This window comes from Arvicola amphibius, chromosome 14, assembly GCF_903992535.2.
Source record: "Arvicola amphibius chromosome 14, mArvAmp1.2, whole genome shotgun sequence".
NCBI lineage: Eukaryota > Metazoa > Chordata > Mammalia > Rodentia > Cricetidae > Arvicola > Arvicola amphibius.
The window spans coordinates 2,203,893-2,217,421 of NC_052060.1; the positions used below are offsets into that span (position 1 = coordinate 2,203,893).

Here is a 13,529-nt window from a genome sequence, read left to right on the forward strand (position 1 = left end):
GGGTAGAGTGGACAGGAAGGGAAAGCATTCAAAACCGGGTGCGGAGGGGATCCAGCTCAGACTACAGGGAATTTTGCAGAGCCGTCAGAGGAGGAAACGCCCTGTGGCCTGGTAAGAAGCATGTCTTTTTAGAAAGAGAAAGAAGTTAAACCAAGTTGTGTATTATATCCCCCCATCCTAGTCATTTACTAATTTTGTCTTTTTATTTACTTTTTATTTTGTTATTTGTGAGACAAGGTCTCACACTGTAGCCCAGGCTGGCCTTGAAATTTTGACAGTCTTCTTACTCAACCTTCTAAGTGCTGGGATTCCAGGCGTGGGTCACGCCATGCCCCGCTCCTCAGGCTTTGTGCTGCGGAGGAGCGAACTCAGGGCTTACACATACTACGCTAGCACTCCACTTCTTGAGGTGATTCCCAGTCCCTTGTTTTTGTTTTTGAGGCAAGGTCTGAGTTGCCCGTGCTTATCTCAAGTTTGCAATCTTCCCCCCTCAGCCAGGAGCGAAGCTGGGATTCTAGGTGTGTACCATACCAGCCCCATTTGTGTCCTGCATAGCTCCTGCTGTGGCAGAGTCTAACACACAGTAGGGACTCTGTGATCATGAATCGACATACAGGGGCAGAAAAACATGTCCAAAAAACCAAAAACATTGCTTTATTATGAATCCAGGAACACTGTATAAAAAAACAAACAAACCTCCATTTGTAGAAATGAGCAGACGCAGCACATTTATATACAGACACTGTACATGTGGGCCCTGCCCTTACAGCTACATTCTACACAGACTGTGCACATGGGCCCTGCCCTTACAGCTATACTCTCAGTATAGTCCTCGTGTTGGCACAGCTCCAGGGAATGCTGCCCGAAGGACGGGGAGGATGCAGTCGGTGCCTGGCTACAAACCTCTCTGGCAGCTCAGCAGGTGGAAATCTTGCAGAGATGCTGGGTCAGCCCAAGCATGCTGCCTCTCCTGTACCTGGCTCCCACGCAGGAAGCTGTCTCAAGCTTTCCCTTCAGTCAGTTCATCTGGACATCATAGTTTCCTTGGAAGGGCATCTTTAGTGTTCAATTGCATGACCTCGGGCCCCCCAGCTCATCTCCCACCGGGCCCTCTAAATGGTCTGGGCCTGCACAGCTTGTTTCTTTGGCTTAAAGGAAAAAATCGCAGGGAAAGGACCTCCCCCTCTTCTTTCTCCATCCCTCTGAAGTGAAGGCAGGAATGGCACAGTCAGGCTGGTTGAACTCCTTTGGGTTGAAACCCTTAATCCTGAGCCTTCAGAGGCTTCAGGGTGGCAGCTTGAGCATGTAATGGGAGTGTTCCCCAGGGCTGGAGCTTTGGGGTGCTTCTCCCTGCTCCGCAGCCCAGTTCCAATCCTTAAGCCAGATGAAGCATCCACCTTCACTGAGTTTGCAGTAGCAGCAGCGGCAAGAGCAGCACAGCCCAGACCAGTGGGAAGAGGCGGGGGGCAGCACTGTAACCGATGCTGTGCAGAACCTGAACCTCCGGGTCATCTGCAGGTGAGAAGGTAGAGACAAGGTCAGTGGCCCCGCTGTTTGCACCACCTTCCAGCCAGCCCCTGGGTGGCAAAGGAGCTGCTTCTATTAGCAAACCCTTCCTGGGACCCAGGCCCACTTGGCTCTAGTGCCCTACCTGCTAGAATTCTCTTCTCCTGTGAATTGGCATGGGCCTGAGGGCTATGAGCTGAAAGACAAGAATGGTAATAGGTCAGGTATTGCTACGCAGGCAAGGAGGCAATTTCCTCCCCATCCCAGGCTCATGCTCAGCATGGGAGGCACGCACAGGGCCTTACACTCACTGATTTTGCCATCGACAGTCACCCTCAGCTTCAAACACTGGTTTTCTTGATGGTAGATAGGTTTGGCTGTAAAATAAATCCATAGGATGTTAAGGAAAGAGCCTTTGCTAGAAGAAGATATGATTTCAAATTTGACTCTGCTTTCCCCGTGCCCTGTTTACTTAAAATTCTTTTCTGTATTTATTTAAGACAAGATTTCACTATGTAGCACTGACTGCCCTGGAACTTCTTATGTAGACCAGGCAAGCTTTAAACTCATAAAAATCTACCTGCCTCTGCCTCCTGAGTGCTGGATAAAGCATTCAAACCATATACAACCTTTATTATTATTTATTTTTAAATTTTGCTTTCTTCTTTAGTGTGTGAAAGACGGTGCACAAATGTTGGGGTCAGTTCTTGCCATCTGTCTTACCTCTGCACTGCATGCTCAGTAAGGCTGTTTCTTCTCTGCTGTTTCTCCCTCTCTTTTTTTAAGACAGGGTCTCTACAAACTCCCTGCAGTTCTGAGACTGACTATGTAGACTGGGCTGGTCTCAAACTCAGATACACATGCCTCTGCCTCTCAAGTGTTGGAATTAAAGGCTTGGGCCACCACACCCCACCAATGTTAATTTTCTTGTCCCTGCCTCCCATCACCAGATAGGAGTGCTGGGGTTACAAACATGTTCTGCTGTCTTTGCCCTTTCCTGTGGACTCCAGGGCCATGGTAGCCGCCACACATGGGTTCCAGACAGGATTCAGGTTATCAAGTTTATGCAGTAACTGCTTTTTTATTTTATATTATTTATTTATTTTGGTTTTTTTGAGACAGGGTTTCACTGTGTAGCCTTAGCTGTCTTGGAACTCCCTCTGTAGACCAAGCTGGCCTCAAACTCACAGAGATCCTCCTGCCTCTGCCTCCTGCGTGCTGGGATTAAAGGCGTGCACCACCATGCCCAGCCCCTATTCATTTGACTTTCTTTACTCTAGCCCACACTGACCTGAAACTTTGTCTGTAGCTCAGGCTACCCTTGAATTCATACTAGTCCTCCTATCTCAGTCTCTTGAGTGCTGGGATTATAGTTGCAAGCCCCCATGCCTTGCCCAATCTCGATATTTATTTACCTTCAGTTTTTGCCTACTTTCTGATCAGTGTTCAGTCCCGTCTCTCATTCTCCGGAACAACACTCAACTTTAGCAGTGGTATGGGGACGATGTCCCTTCTACATATCCCATCTCTCATGACTCCTAGCCTGAAGTTGGGCGAGGTGTTCTCAGTGTAATTTCCCTTTCCCCGTGCCTTTTTCTACTGTGCTAGCCTAGACCCAAGCGGAGAACAAGCCCTGGATCTCGCCTTCACAGAGCCCTGGACCTTGTAACTTTCAGGATTCATCAATGGGTTCCTGCCACCCTCAGGATGAAGTATAAACGCCTACTAGTATTTCGGTTCCAAGAATCTGTCCTATCCACTTTTCAAGCCCATCACTGTATTTCTCGTATGCCTCTTATTCCCGGAGCTCTACAAGTAGGCACTCCCCCTTGGTGTGTGCGCCCTTCCCTTTGTCATTCCACACAGTCTTTGTAGTCTTTGACCTTGACAGGCACACGGGTTATTTCCCCAAGTGCCCCGTGTTTATGTCAGTCACACCACCCTCTTCTACTGGCCCGAAGATTTATGTGAGTTCCTTCCCAGCTTCCTTGAGGGCAGGGGCTAGGAATGTTTTAGTTATTTTGTGCCCATGTGCCAATCTGAGTGCCTAGCACACACCTGAAGCTTGTTCCACATCTGTGATAATATGAATGAGAGAAAACTGAGTTTGGATCTGGAAGGGGGCGAGGCTCTATGCTATTTGACCCCCCTCCCCCCACGCAAGCACCCAGGCACACGCTGCCGGCCACTAGTGCTCTTGTGTGTACTCACAGATGTAGTAGTAGCTGTGCCCTTCCTTGAACTCCTTGCCCAAGGTAAAAGGTGTGAAGCGCTGGAATTTCTCAGATAGCTTCTCTGGGCCGTGCTTGGCACTGGGCTGGTTGCACTTCCACCGGACCTGGTCCTTGGACTGGGGCTGGCATGCCGTGTACTCGGGCTGCTCCACCATGTACAGTGTATACCGCTCCATGGCAGCCTCCGCCACGGAGTCGTCCTCGTAATGAGGGCAGATGATGTCGAGGTAGTCGTTTAGCTGCACGTGGACGGTGTAGTCCTCCTCCCGGAACCTGGGCCAGTGCAGAGCAGAGGGAAGCAGTTCACTCAGAAGTCAGGCCGGAGCCAGAAGCTTCCAATTGGCCACACATCATCCCAAAGAGTCCCAAAGAATTTTTCCCCAAATCTTAACTCCCATATTTTCTGATCTTGATCTCTTTCATCTTTCTCTACCACCTTCAACCATTCCCTCGCTACCGGCATCTCCTACTCCTTCTCCAAATAACATCCACTAAGTATCTCTCAGGTACCAAAGTACTTTCTAGAACACCCCAGGTATTTGCCCAAGGATAGGTTCTTCTTTAAATGCCAGGGAACTTCAGTCTGGGCTGCTCTGGATTCAGGAGCAGAGCTGGGTCTCTCTACTGTTGCTGAGCTCCTGGCTTGCTTATCTCATCTGCCCTGGCTCTGGCAGAGGCTCAGATTTCCACTACCCTGCAGCACCCAATCTCTGGTCCAGACCCAGACTCAGAGATAGTAAAACCGTTCTTATCAGGTGATTCAAATCTCTACGCCCTGATCTCCTTGTCCCATTCCCTCAGAGCACCCCAAACATCCCTGATCTCCTTGTCCCATTCCCTCAGAGTACACCAAACACCCCCGATCTCCTTGTCCCATTCCCTCAGAGCACCTCCAAACATTCCTGATCTTCTTGTCCCATTCCTTCAGAGCACCCCAAACACCCCTGATCTCCTTGTCCCATTCCTTCAGAGCACCCCCAAACACCCCTGATCTCCTTGTCCCATTCCCTCAGAGCACCCCAAACATCCCTGATCTCCTTGTCCCATTCCCTCAGAGCACCCCAAACATCCCTGATCTCCTTGTCCCATTCCCTCAGAGCACCCCCAAACATCCCTGATCTCCTTGTCCCATTCCCTCAGAGCACCCCCAAACATCCCTGATCTCCTTGTCCCATTCCCTCAGAGCACCCCCAAACATCCCTGATCTCCTTGTCCCATTCCCTCAGAGCACCCCAAACATCCCTGTCTTTTTAGGTCCAAGAGCCTCAATCCCACCTTCCCCCGATGAGATGCTGCAGTTCTGAGACCTGAGACTTTGCCTTTCCTTCTCCCCAGGTGGAGCCAGCTCCCCTCCCCCAGTCGGTTCCCCCCCAAAGCCTGGCAGGCTCCAGCCTGACTGCCCACCAGCCCCTCCCACTTAGCTTCAGACACCTGGCTCCAGCCTGGGTAGGGTCTTAGCAGTGGGAAAGTGCTCCCCCCCCTTTGAAAGCCAGTCAGCGCTCTGAATTCTCCCTAGCTCTGCCAGTGAGAGGCTCAGCAGAGCTGGCTGCCAATTTGCTTTAAAACCAAGTCCTTGGCATGGGTGGTGCCCACAGTGATGGTGGGGTTCCATGGTGGCCACCCACTACCCAGTCATCATGACCCTTTAGAGGCCTGGCCCTGCAACAGCTTGCAGCCTCTGGAACTAGGCTTAGCAGGCCCCTCCCCCACCCCGGGGAAAAGAGAGAAGCAGAGGGAGGGCTTTTAAAATTCCTCTCTGGAGAGATAAACATAGAAGCCATTTCAGAACAGGTATTTCAGCTCTGGGCCTGGCGTCTTTCCCCCATTCCCGTGATGGGCACTGACTCATGCCTCATCCACCTCTGCTACCCGCCCAGGCGCTCTTGAACGCCTGTGGAAATTTTACCTTGTCAAATGAAAGCAGACCCCAGGACCCCAGCACCCCAGGACAGCTCAGTACCACTGGGCAGAGGGGTCGGAACAGCTAGGGTGCCTGTCTCTCCAGACCTCTGCCTGGAGCTTGGGGATCCCAGAGCTAATGCCCACTACCCTGAGTCACCCATGCCAACCCTACACCCGCCCTGCTCACTGCCGCCTCATCTCTTCCCCCAAGCTGGCCCTGGCTAGACTGCCCATGACCTCCACGCTAGACGGGCTTTCCTGTGTGTGTCCAGAGGGACAGGGCCGATGCTGTACTTAGTGGGGCACTATCTTTTCCTCGTAGCCTGCCTGGGACACTGCGTCTCCATCTGGAAAGGGGGGCTACATTAGTGGTGGAGAAGACAGGGAGGGGGGCAAGGAAGAGGCTCCTTCCTGAAAGAGAGGAAACCTGGGAGCTTGGGAACGGAAAAGGCCAGAGATCCCCCCTCCCTACTCATGGCTTCCTGTCCCCTCCTCCTCCTCCAGCCAACACCTGGCATGGGCATAAACAGGGACTTTGCTCTTTCCCACTACTAGGCAGGACTGGGTCAGGGGGACAAGGCTGACTGGGCTGCCGTAGTACCCCAGTGCCAGGAAGACACTGTCCTTAGGGTTGGCAGCTGGTTCTGTGCTGCCAACAGACCCTCAATAGGCAATGCCACAATGCCAGGAGACCAGCACAGCATCTGTCTCAGGGGAAGGTTTAGTGGTATTTTTTGTGCCCCCCCCCCCCGTCAGGGGTGAGGCTTTTTTTCTCCTTGTCCCACCCTAACCCCCTCTTGGTTTTCCCCAAATACTGTTCTCACAACTTGAGGAAACTCAAGGGCAAGAACAAAGGGTTTGACAGGGTCTTCCTCCCCAAACCGTTTGCTTCACAGCCCTAAACCTGCCCAGGAGAAATTACCTCCTTCCGGTTACAGCCCGCTGTGGCCGCGTGAAACCCCCCTGCTCCTCCCCAAGTTTTCCAGAGACAACTCCTCTCATCAGTTCCTTAGTGTGGCCACCTTGGCCACTCCCTCGGTCTGTCCATGCACAGCATGTGCCTAATTTATGCCACCCCAAAATCCTTGGGGCACTCTCCAGGGTCATCTTAAATACAGAATGAATACCTAATGCCCGAAACCTAGACTCCTACCAAGTCTTCCCAGGACTACTCCGAGCGTTGTGTTTACTCTCGTGTCAATAGATGCCTGTCAGTTTACAAACGCTCAAGCGGCACACAAAAAGACAGGGCACAGACGTCTTGTGGGGGGACTTAAAGAGCCCTGGAGGCCAGGGCCAAGGCTACATTCTCAAGGCAAGGACGCTCGGCATGAGATCCTTACTTTAGGAGTGATAGGATGCCAGAGGGAAGGAAGAGAAGGGCAGAAATAGCGCCTGTGCAAGTAGGCATGAGCCACGGTCGGGTGTTGCCAGTTACTAAGGGAAGGTAAAGACGGAGATGGGACGCTGCAGAATCCTTCCCACTCCTGGTCACCCTTCCTAGGCTCAGGCCAGAGGATGGCTGAGGAAAGGCATTGCCAACCAGGCGCCCAGGCTACCAGAGGGAGTCTCGGGGCTTACTTGGGATTTGAACTGTTCCAGAAGACGATGTGACGGTCAGCAGCGGCCAGACTGCAGCACAGACCCAAGAGAGGGGCCCAAAGGAACTCCATAGCGTGGGGCCGGACCGGGCCAGGCCGGGACGAGAGCTCTGCTGTGTAAGGTTCCCACTTGCTCCTCCACCGTACAGTAGGCACCGCGATCACAAATCTGGCCTCTTCTCTGCTCGACTCCGCCTTTTGGGCCGGCGCCGCCCGACACCCGCCCCGCCCCCGCCCCGCCCGGCTCGCGCTGCCCCAGGGCTCGGTGGCTAGGGAGGTGGAGGATGGGAAAACGATCGGAGTGGGGGGGGGGGGGGGGTGGGGGGGGGAAGGGGGGGCTCCCTGCCCCTGGGACGGAGCGCGCTCCGGGGTGTGCACGGATCTCCCCTTAGCTGCGTGTTCACTTACGGGGGGCTGGGGGGGCACACGTCTGTGTGAGGCTCTGTAGGCTTTGTGGGACAGGGCGCGGCGCAGAAGCAAACTGGAAAAGGGAACTCACTCATGTGGGTCTGGGAATCAGCGGCTTCAGGACCCGGTTCTGCAGCGCGGGGCGCCAATCTTGCCAAGGTGCGAGGTGGGGGCTATACCCACACCTTTCCCGAGATTCACACCCAGGCCCGCGCACTCGCCTTCTCACACTCTCTCGCGATTGTCACCCCCCCCCCATGCCCAGACTCTGCGCTTGACTGCCCCTCCCCACACAGACGCGGCTGTTTGTTTTTGTTGGGTTTGTCAATGTTGTCTTTGTTCAAGAGATTGTGTCATCGCTTAGATGCCGGGAATAAAGTGCGACGCTGTGTGTGATGAAGAGTGTAACATGTGCGGCCAGAGCTAAGGGCGCCTCGGTCCATCAGTACTTTGTGCGAGAGGAACAGGACCCTGGGCTCACGAGGGTCTTAATATTTTAGTAGTGCCGAAGTACACTGATGACCTGTTTATAAGTCTCACGTGTGCCTCGAGCGAATGCGCTCTTGCAGATGGACTGTGGGAATATGGTCATGAAGGGTGACAAACTAACCGACACATGTACATATGGCGTGTGTAAATGCGTGTGTTGGCGGGTAGGTGTAAAGACACTTGTGAGTGTGTGCGGAAGCGTGTGAAACGCCTGGCATACGTATGCTAATGTTTGTGAACAGTGTGTGAAGAAGAGGGGAAAGGTGTTTGGGCGTGCAGCGGGGGCAGGCTGGAGTAGGGGTAGTTTGGGCTGCTGTGTTTGGCTCAGTCAGACTTGGGTCTTCCAGTCCGCCGGGCCTCACTACCAGGCTCAGATCCCCCTCCCCCGCTCCATGTAAACAACCTTGCAGGAATTCACCTCTCGAATCACAGCTGTCTGGAGAGGGGTTGGCGGCGTCTGCGCCTGGGTTGGAGCTGGCGGGCAGGTGTTTGATTAGGCTCGAGTGCGTTCCTGGAGCTGGAAAGCTGAAAGCTGAGTGTTTGATAGTTTGCCTGTATGGCTGTGTGCCTGCAGGGTTGATGGGGCAGGGGTTTAATTCTTGCCCTCCCCCCCCCCCTCCGCCTTTCTTTGCGGCTGCGCATCACAGCAAGCCGCCGACCCGGGGCTCTTTGCCGGCTCTGGCCCAGCTTCCTGGGTTTCCTGGACGTTTCATCCTGGTTTTTTACGGCCAGGCCTGGCGGCAGAGCCTGTAATTACGCCGGGCCAGGACGCCACGGCCAGTCCGGTGCTGACCCTGCTGGGGAGGAGCCTGGCGTTGAGGAGGGCTCTGACCTTCCTCCTCCTCCGGGAGGTGGGCCCTTCTTGTCACTCTCACCATAAATATTTACTGAACTCCAACTAGGTGCCGCGCCCTGTAATCCCGCTCCTGGGTCAGGGTCCGGCTTTGCACAAGCACATGCCACCTGCGAGCACACCTGCCTTAAGCGACGTGCCGGAGCCCCACGCAGATCCAAGGTGTGGCCCGCCCCTCCCGCCGGGTCCGAAGTTTATCAGCAGCCCTGGAGAAGCGCCTCACGCGCTTTTTGCTCATAGGTGAAGGTCCCCCACGCGCTCCCTGTGGTGCGAGTACCCCCTCCTCCCTCCTAGTTCTTTTGCTTCGCAGGGTTTTGTTTTGTTCTCTGTCGCGTTGCCGGCGCCAGCGCGAACAGTAGCCGGTCAGAGTTTGTTGAGTGAGGTCACTCACTACAAAGGTGTAAACGTGTGACTGCTGAGAAACTCGCAGAGGGGTTAGGCAGTAGTACATCTTTAGAGAAAATAGCCCAAGATTGTCTCTTGGGGAGACGGCGTTGGGGCCGCATCGCCTCCGTTGGCTGCCACTGGGCGAATACGTGTGGGGTCCCGCGCTGCGCAGCTCCCGCCTGGCGGGTTCAATCTTCCTGGGTCCAGCCTGGCAGGGACTTGGCGCCCCCTGATTACCCGAGTCTAAGGCAGGAGCGAGCTGGGTGGGGAGGGGGGCGGAAACCTCGGCATCTACAGGACGCAGAACCTCTGGTTTGGGACCTTCTCCAGCATTGTCACTTCAAACCTTGATCCTAGCCATATATTTGTACTTTTAAAAGTAGCTCATCTGTTTCGGCTATCCCTTGGCATGTAAAGCGCAAGGATGAGGCTGAAATAAAGACTTTGCCCTCCCAGAGTCCCGCAGTAAGCAGGGCACTTTTGTTTGGGCATGTTTTCCTGGAACTGGGTAGGAGAGGAAATACGCCTGGCAAACAACCGTCTTGCAAAGTGCAGAAACTAGACCCGCAACACATTCTCACCACCTCGGTGCTCCCAGAGACGCTGCGCCGCCTGCTGGGCGGAGAGGAGAGTTTCAGGTTCTGTGAGATGCCGTGGTGGAAGACAGAAGGGACTTCAGAACACAGAATAAATCTAGGCCTCCTGGGCATCCCAGTTCTAGCTCGCCCCGGCGTGTCTGACTTTGTTTGGGGCTACCTGTTACCCTAAAGTTGTGTACCTGCATTGTCTCCCAGCGCTCCCACCCCCAGGCAAACGTCTGTGCTAGGTGACAAATATATATGAGTCTGGGGAAAACCCCTTTGTGAATCCCTTCTGGGAATTTTTGAGGGCTAGGCTTAACTCCGGGTGTGCTGGGTGGGGGTGGGGAGATCCTGGTCCACCGAGAGCGCTGCTCACCCGCAGGCAACTTTTCCAGACTGGAGCAGCCACAGACACTCAGCCGCTTGTCTGATGGATGCTTCAGAGTAGGGAGACCAGAACCGCTGCCATGGGGCATCTGTAAGTACTTGGGCAAGCAGTGGCATAGTAGGCCCTAAACTTGGAGCCATTTTTGCCTTCCTCTCTGAAGGCAGTTTTGAAAACGAAAGTGTACAATTTCTTACTTTATTAGCAAATTTTTCAGTTTGGAAAATAGAGGTGCGAAAGAAAGAAGCTTCGGATAAGGATTTTTTTTTTGATAGGGTATTACTAATATGCAGTAGCCCTGGGTGTCCTGGAAGTCATTATGTAGAGGAGGCTGGCCTCAAACTCGCAGAGGTCTGCCTTCCTCTGCATCCTGAATGCTGGGATTAAAGGCGTGTGTTATGGGACTGGAGACATGGCATAGCAGTAAAGATCAGTGGCTGCCCATCCAGAGGACCGGGACGCTATTCCCAGGTCCACATGTTGGCTCACAACCATCTGTGACTCCAGTCCCAGGGCACTGAGGTCCTTTTCTGGTTTCTGAAGGCAGGGGCATGTAGGCGGTGCAGAGACTTTTATGCAGGCAAAGACATCAATGCACATAAAAAAAGTTAAAATATGAAAACAAGCAAAACACCAAGCAATCACGTGCTACCAAAGCCAGCGCTTTGTTTTGATGGAGTTCGGAATAGGACTCATTTCTTTTTTTTTTTCTTTTTTTTTTTTTAAAGATTTATTTATTTATTATGTATACAACATTCTGCCTCCATGTATGCCCACACGCCAGAGGAGGGCGCCAGATCTCAGTACAGATGGTTGTGAGCCACCATGTGGTTGCTGGGAATTGAACTCAGGACCTCCGGAAGAACAGCCAGTGCTCTTAACCTCTGAGCCATCTCTCCAGCCCAGGACTCATTTCTGCTGGAGTGTGATGGTTAGTGTTTGAGCTTCAGCAGGAGACAAATTTCTGGGACTGCCTGGGAGGGAGTTTCTAGACTGGGTTCAATGAAGTGGAAAGAGGAAGATTTTCTCTGTGAGTGACACCGTGGACCAGTGCCTGGGCTGAATGGGGAGGAGAAAGCCAACTGAAGAGGCACACTCTTGTGATGCTTCCTGACTTGCAGCTGCCCCGGGATGAGCTGTAAGTCTTCCCTGCTGCGGTGCAGAGTGCTCAACAGGGCGAGCCATAGTACAGTTTTCATTAAGTTGCTGTTATTGGGTATTTTTGTCACAGTGTAAGAAAGGTAACTTTCTTTCCCCTTGTTAATTCCACAGCAGAATCTTTTCCCATCACACACAAGCTCACGTACCATACATTTTAAGTCTGGGTATGAATGAGATGCTGTCATAACACGCTAGGCATGAATTCTCCCTACCATGGGGCCACACCCCAGCTCTGGAATGGATTTATTTTCCAAACCTAAGACCCATGTACTGGAGACAAACCCTCTAATACAGACCTACATTTCCTAATGCCCACGAAGGATTTATTTTATTTTAAGATAGTGTCTCATTATATAATCTAGGCTGACTTTAGACTCATGATCTACTTGCCTCAGCTTCCTAACTTTGAAGGCTACCATACCCACCTGCAAGAAAAGAAAAGAAAAGAAAAGAAAAGAAAAGAAAAGAAAAGAAAAGAAAAAATGCTTTGGATAGTGCAGGCCGAAGGAAAATCTTTTGGCTACTAGTCCAGCTATCTTACTGAAGGCCAAAGTCAACAGATCCCCATACATCTGCTCCTCACCCTCCTACCCAGGTGAGACTCTGGGTTTTGGTGCGATTCCCCCTCAGGTTAAGGGGGACTGGACAGAAGGAGGAAAGAGATAGGGACGGAAGAGCTAAGGACAGGGCCAATGGGTCCTTCACGGAAGCACCAGAAGGGGATTTATAGTGCCTTTTACATGCACACACACACGCACGCACACGCACACACATGCACACGCATGCACACACACACATGCACACAACGCACGCACACACGCGCGTACACACGCACACACACACGTGCACACAACGCACGCACACACGCGCACACGCGCGCGCACACACACGTCACTGGAGAAATCTCCTAAAGCACTGGCGCAGTGTCCACCACTGTCCCGGGAGAGCCTGGAGATACTGAGATGCCTCCTTGCCTTAAAGGGATCCAGTGCACCAGGAAATGTGGGCAAATGTGAGAATGATACAGCTAAGACTTCAGAGCGAAAGCACGTTTATCTGGGATGGGGAGGACATCCTAGAGAAAAGGCCGTTTGACATGGGTCTTCGAGGACACATGGAAGAGGACATACACAGAGGCATGGCTGTACAGTGAGCACTATGCCATAGCAAACACCCCAGTATATCAGACCTTATCTGATTGCGGAGAATGAAGTTCTGTCCTCTGTATGCCATGGCCATTACCATCTCGGAATCAGAGTAGCTGACTTTACCCATAAGACCCTCTGACAGGACCAGGGCTATCAATGTCCCCTGTAGAAAGGTGGGGAGTGCAGGAAGGCTCATTAGACCCTCACCTGAGATTCCAGGGGCTCCCTCCTGCGCACCACTCACCCCAGTGTATGTAATCCTGCCACAGCCTATGGTCAGTGGTCTCCAGGTGTGTGTGTGTGTGTGTGTGTGTGTGTGTGTGTGTAAGTAGACAGGAGAGAGGCTACCGGAAGGAAGGGCATTTTATGCTGTTTTTGCAGGGTGGTTACTCACGTCGGGTGCAGCCGTTTCGGGGCTGCCCTCAATCTTCTAACCCTTTACTAATGTTTCTATGGGTAAGCTGAGTAAACTCCTGAGTTCACCAAGCCAGACTTGCGTGGAATCATCTCTTGGTCTGTCACTCATGTTCAGTCTGGCATGAATAGATAGGTGTTCACATCTCCCGAGAAAGTCACCCAACACTGCCTCATGGTGTTCAGGGTCACAGGAAGGAAAGGCTGGCAAAAGGTCTCCCAGGACACTCTCCGGCCTGGTTCTTTGCTCTTTTTGTTTGCAGTGCTGGGCCAAGAGGACCCCGTGTTTACGCACCAGAAGCATCGACGACACCTCTAGCCTTTTGCTATTTTCTTCAAGGTCAAGGATCTTGTTACACTGCCCAAGCTGGACTTGATTTCATGTAGCACAAACGAGCTTTGTGCTTTCAGTCCTCCTGCTTCAGTCTCTGGAGTAGCTGGGGATGCAGGTTATATTAAA

At 52.7% G+C, this 13,529-nt stretch overlaps 1 protein-coding gene across 2 annotated transcripts; it reads right to left on the reverse strand.

The window, feature by feature from the left end:
* Positions 1-631: 631 nt before the first annotated feature.
* Efna1 (ephrin A1) lies at positions 632-7,477 on the reverse strand. Of its 2 annotated transcripts, none has more exons than XM_038311797.1 (5): positions 7,224-7,477; positions 3,718-4,013; positions 1,812-1,883; positions 1,652-1,702; positions 632-1,512 (listed from the first exon to the last, which is right to left on the reverse strand). In XM_038311797.1, the coding sequence occupies exons 1-5, from the start codon at positions 7,313-7,315 to the stop codon at positions 1,400-1,402; spliced, it is 624 nt and encodes a 207-aa protein (XP_038167725.1). In that variant the 5' UTR covers positions 7,316-7,477; the 3' UTR covers positions 632-1,399. The 2 variants fall into 2 exon arrangements, with proteins under 2 accessions (XP_038167725.1, XP_038167726.1); XM_038311798.1 differs by having other exon boundaries at positions 1,818-1,883; positions 7,224-7,474.
* Positions 7,478-13,529: the final 6,052 nt, after the last annotated feature.